This window comes from Salvia splendens, chromosome 15, assembly GCF_004379255.2.
Source record: "Salvia splendens isolate huo1 chromosome 15, SspV2, whole genome shotgun sequence".
In the NCBI taxonomy this organism is placed as follows: domain Eukaryota; kingdom Viridiplantae; phylum Streptophyta; class Magnoliopsida; order Lamiales; family Lamiaceae; genus Salvia; species Salvia splendens.
The window spans coordinates 18,964,154-18,970,153 of record NC_056046.1 but is presented as its reverse complement, the minus strand read 5'-3'; the positions used below and the strand labels follow the sequence as shown (position 1 = coordinate 18,970,153).

General features: G+C 37.9%; 1 protein-coding gene across 1 annotated transcript; it reads right to left on the bottom strand.

Annotated features, from left to right (window-relative positions):
* Positions 1 to 336: 336 nt before the first annotated feature.
* Positions 337 to 3,848, bottom strand: LOC121769121 (late blight resistance protein R1-A-like). Its single transcript, XM_042165820.1, has 3 exons — positions 1,228 to 3,848; positions 675 to 1,034; positions 337 to 601 (listed from the first exon to the last, which is right to left on the bottom strand). Exon 1 carries the CDS (start codon positions 3,716 to 3,718, stop codon positions 2,351 to 2,353), a length of 1,368 nt encoding a protein of 455 aa, XP_042021754.1. The 5' UTR covers positions 3,719 to 3,848; the 3' UTR covers positions 337 to 601; positions 675 to 1,034; positions 1,228 to 2,350.
* Between the last annotated feature and the right edge of the window lie 2,152 nt (positions 3,849 to 6,000).

Genomic DNA, 6,000 nt, shown 5'->3' with positions numbered 1-6,000 from the left:
AAAAGTAGGAATTACCAAAAATGAACCGGAACTCCTAGTGGCAAACGAACTAAAATGGTAAACCAAGACTTCTAATAGCGGACAGAGGTAGCACCAACACACGGCTCAAAGCTAAGAAACCACATGTGATTTAATGAGATTAGAAAAGCATGATAAAGGGGAATGAATATATCTGATGAAAATACAGAGGCAGGCAGAGATGATAATCGTTCATGATTATACTCTACAGCTACACTTGATTCTAAATTTATATTTTTGCCTCCATTTTTCTCTGAATTAAATACTGAAATCATCACTTACCTAATAGATTCAAAATGAAACTATAGGCAAAAGGCATGTCACAAATAAGACATCCACTCTTTAATAAACGTCGAAGCCAGGATAAATAGTACTAGTACTAAATACAAAAACAAGAGTTCCTTGCATTAAAAAAAAACCATACATGCCTATCTCATAAGAATAGCCACTTCCTCAATTCCTCCGAAAAAGATTCGCAAGAAATTTGCCTACCTACGGCATACAATACACACCCTCATTTTCGTCTCTGACTACATCCGGCGTTTCGTCAGTTTCCTTAGCCGCATTAGAGCGTGGAATTATCCTGTTTTTACCATGGGATTAACATGAGAAAATTGCACCAAAACTTACTTGAGTATGGAAGAGTAACCACGTACCTTTCCATCTCTTCAGCTACTTGTTGTTTCGTCAACTGACGCATAGAATGCTAGAAAAAAGGAAAAGGAAGAATTATGATAGCTATGGGGCATGGAAAGTTTACAAACGAGGCCATCGCGGTGTGGTGGGCTGGAATGCGAAAGGCGAGGATGACGTGGCTGTGGTGGAAGATGTAAACGTGACTATTTATAGGTAGTGGTGGGGATGGTCTTTAGCATGTGTTTCACTTGAATTGTAATTGGCAAGGCCATAGTGGGTTTAGAGGTTGTTCAATATCTTAGCACTCTATTCGCGTCCTGAAATTATCTCTATTTTACATTTCTCCTCAAGTGTTACTTGCAGCCATCTTGCCTTTACTCCTGTCAAATTATTTGGTAGAGCATTCAGTTCGAAATGAAATACTATTACCCGAAGCAACTATTACACGAAAGCATCTATTTCTGCTTTCGGTGTAATGAAACAAATCAAGTACTTCAGATATCTTAGTTTCAAAACAGAATTTTATGGCTTAAATGCTACTCTGTATTCAAGAATCAATTATAGAACTCTAACCTCGTTATGTTACAACGAACTTGAAGAGTATCATTTCCGCAATTCTCTTGATCCTTTTTTATTTGCTTGGCCGACTCCAAAATAGACGAACTGCAGTCATGCACTTGAATGAGTTCAAGTGTTGCGATTTCCCCAATAGCTTCTGGAATCTTCAGCCGACCCTCGCAAGAACGAAGCACGAGGAACTTGAGCATTGGGAAGGGGCTGCTCTCAGTTAACCAGTGAAGCAGACTTGATTCCTCAATTAGCAAATAAATCAGTTGAGGAAATTCTTCATCAGTAGTTTTCCATGTGTCACCACAGCAAGCGTTTCCAAGTAGTTTGAGCACCTTAAGATTAGGCAACGAACCAATAACGGACATATATTTCCAAGGATATCCCCCACCCAGTAGGGTCAACTTCTTCAGTTTATGAGGAAAACAAGGATTTTGTCTCCGCCAAGAAAATCCAGAATGTCCATATATGTGCAACTTTTCAAGCTGATGCAGAAACTTAAGATGATGTAGGCGATAATCCTGATCGGTGAAATAAACAAGTCCCAGTTTTTTGACAATTGGAATAATCTGCAGGAGCTTTTCATACCATACAAGATCTTCCAAGGGAAATAGCGTTTGGAGATTTTCTAGAGGAAGATTTGATACTAAAAAGTTTGGGGGATGAGGCATTATATGACTATCACCCAAGAAAACATGCCTCAGTTGTAACATTTCCCAAATTTCAATTGGCAACCGAAAATGGTCACGGGTTTTGAATCCTGAACTGTATTGTTTAGAAATGATCAATGTTTGAAGATTCACAAGATTAGATATGGCTGATGGAATATCGCCCATGTATTGCTTCAGAGCAAGATATCTTAAATGATACAACTCAAAAATTTCGGTATGGGGTTCCCAGAGGGTTATGTCAAATGCTTCCAATACCCTAAGCAATTTAAAGCTTCCCAAAAAAACTAGGCTAGTATAAATTACAACCTTGGGTCGGAAGCATAAAATGGTACGGATCGTTTGACCCCAATTTTGATCTGTATCAGACTGCCTGAAGCTGATGCGTCGCTCTTTCATCAAGCCTTGTGGAAGAAAATTCCGATCAACAGTTAGAAGAAACTTCTCTTCGTGGGCTATCCTTATGCACATGTCTCTATCATATCATGTAGGCTGCACCTCTTGATTTTCCCATCACTCTTCTTGCTAGTCACATCTACAAGATTTCTCTTGATAAGATCCTCCAAATACTCCTCTGCCTTCTCCTCCAAACTTTTACAACACCCATCTTCATGTTTCAAGAAGCCCTCAGCTACCCATAATTTAATGAGTCTTGAAGCAACGATACTCCTATCTTCTGGAAAACCTCCAAGAATGAGAAAACACGGCCTTAAATGATGAGGCAAGTGTGTGTAACTCAAAGAGAGTACATCCTCTGAACCCCGACAAACAACTTGTCTTACATTTTCAGCAATTTCCTCCCAAGAAGATGGAGTCACATTGACTGAAGACAACAATCCAGCAACCAGAACAACAGCAAGGGGTAGTCCTGTACAACTTTGAGCAATCTTTTTCCCTACATCTTCTAAGTTAGGAGGGCAATCGCTGTTTGGGAACACCTTTTGCTTAATCAACTCCCAACTTTGATAATCATCCATTGGCCGCATCTTATGAGGAGGGCTATTGGGAGCCATATCCAATTCCCTAGCAGTTAACATGATTCGACTGCCATTACAATCACTAGCTGGGAATATATTCCTTAAATCATCCCAAACCCTTGTTTCCCAAACATCATCCAGTACAATGAGATACCTCCTCCACTTCAAGTGTTGATATATATATAGACTGAGGTTTTCAGATTCATCAATCTCTCTAGACAAATTCAATGAATCGAAGAGCATTTTCACAGACCTATGAGGACTATAATCTTGCGAAACCGTGAGCCAAGCACGAACATCAAAATGTTCCACAATTGAACGATCATTGTAAAGAGTTCGAGCGAGAGTGGTCTTACCAATTCCCCCCATACCCACAATGGGGATAATCTGAAGATCAGATGGCTGAGAACATAACCGATACTTCATTGCTATCAAATCGTCTTCCAAACCAATCACTGGATCGTTGCCAAAAGGTGCAAGTCTTGATGACGATGATGAAGATGATGAAGCAGCAGCAGGTCGATCTTCCATGACTTGTCCAGCCATTAAACCAAACTCCTCTGTCACACATCTCAGCTGCTCCTCCAATACATCTGTCGAATGACGATTTCCTATCGGCAGATACATGAGAGATTCAATGATATCTTCTGTTTTATAAGCTACATCTCTCATCTTGCCATCCCGTTGGGAGTCTTTCTGGGGACAATCTTCAAGGAACGATAGCAAGGAAGTGACATACTCATGGATAGATCTGACTTTTTGTTTTGCGTCGATAGAAAAGAGAAATTTGTTTTGAATTCTATTCAGATCTGTAATTTGAGCAAGGGAAGCAAGTGCAGCATAAGCTGCCATAGTTGGTGTGAGCTGATCAAATGCTTGAAGTCTTGAAGAGAGAAGTAGTCTGAGGAGAACTGAAGAAGGGAATCAATAATAGAGGTGCGGGGGTAGAAAACGATGACGTGAGTTGTTATAGATTGCTTAGGATATTATAGATTGCTAACTTCTATTTGATGCCGTGAGTGAAAAATTATTTGATTGCTTAGGATAAAATCAATAAAAAGGAAAACGACATCCTTTTTACGATGTTATAGATTGCTTAGGATATTTGATGCCGTGAGTGAAAATTCTATTTCAATCCCTTCAGAGTTGTTTCATTTAAGATATCTTATGGATGTCAGTGTGGCCCGAAAAACCCACTAAAATTACAGGGTTAGGCCCGAAAAATCACAGCCCGTTAATGAATCGGGATTATCGGGCTGGCCCTATTGAGCTGTCGGGTTTTTTCGGGCTGGCCCGGCGGGTTGTCGGGTCAGCCCAACGGGTTATAGAAAAAAAACCTAATAATTAAATGCCTGCAGTGACTCTTCATCTTTTTCACTTCAATTTTGTTTTGATCGAATGGTCAATATTTAACCAAAAACACGGAAGGTCATAATTAAGCAATTTTAGGTCATATTATAATATTTGGGTTTAATGTCATGCAAAGATCATTTTAGGTCATGCTTTGTTAGCATGACCTAAAATTAACTAACTATGACCTAAAAGTGTCATACGTATGATATTGTTCTGCTTTTCTGTATTTAAATCTAGTTTTGCATTTCATCTGTTGAGTTGGTGATTAATTGATTATGAAATTTAATTGACGAGTGAGAGGGAGATGCGAGGAAAGGTATATATTTCGCCCAAAAAACTATATAATCTGAATTCTGAATATTAATTGAATCCCAGCAGAATTGATGGATTGAAAAAAAAGTCTTCAGAAAGTTCAACAAAGTACTGTATACTCCACCACTTCCATGTTTGAGTTATCTATACTAAACAAATAAACATGTATAAGTGATTAGTGTGAATAGAGTAGATGCTAAACTGGGCATTTTAGTTAGTTTATGAATTGGTTATGCATGATTATTTGACTAGTGATTAATTCATGCTAATTATATTTATATTTATGTTGCAGATTTGGAATTGTTAAGAATGGAAGATTCTTCTTCAACAATTAATATTGATAACGCGGAGATTCAAGGTGATTCCAAGCCTAAGACGAGACGAAAAACTTCCGATGTTTGGAATAACTTCACAAATGAAGAACCCGACAAAGATGGAAAGAATGTCAAGTGCAATCAGTGTCTTAAAAGATGGAAATATGAAGGTACGAAAATGGGAACTTCCACTTTTAGTCGGCATATGTTGGTTTGTAAGAAGAAACCAAATTTTGGAGATGTGGGTGCTATGCTTCTTAATCACGATGAGAAGTTAAGGGATAAATGTAATGTGATAGACCCAAAAATAGTTCGGGATTTGTTTATTAAGGTATCAGTTGCACATAATCTTCCATTAAAGTGGGTTGAATTTAAAGAAATGCGAGTTCTTTTGAAGTATTTGAACCCTAGTGTAAGATTTATCTGTAGAAATACTCATGCTTTGGATGTCATGAATATGTATGAATCTGAAAAGGAAAAATTGAGGATAAGATTGAATAGTGTTCCTGGAATGTTGTGCTTAACATCTGATATTTGGACTGCTTGCACTAATTCGGGGTATATGTGTTTGACTGCACATTATGTGGATGAAAAATGTAAATTGGATAGCAAACTACTTGCATTTCGTTCAATGCCTCCTCCACATTCTGCACCTGAGTTAGCTCAAAAGATTTCTGACATTTTGGTGGATTGGGAAATAGATAGGAAAATCTTTTCATTGACTTTGGATAATGCTTCTGCTAATAATGCCATGGTGAAATTATTGAAAACATGGCTTCAGTTGCAAAACTCATTATTGTGCAATGAGGAATATTTTCATGTGAGATGTTGTGCACATATTTTGAATTTTATTGTACAAGAAGGATTGAAAGTAGCTAGTGATGCTTTAGATAAAATTAGAGCTAGTATCAAATATGCAAAAGCATTAGAAGCGAGAATGATCAAGTTTAAGAAATGTGCACGAAAAGTTGATATTGAATTTACTACTTCATTGTGCATGGATGTGCCTACACGTTGGAATTCCACGTATTTGATGCTTGCCAGTGGAATTAAATATCGACGGGTTTTTTCTATGCTTGAATGTGATGATTTAGCTTATAAGCATTGTCTGACAGAAGAAGATTGGGAAAGAGGAAAAGTAGTGTGTGAATTCTT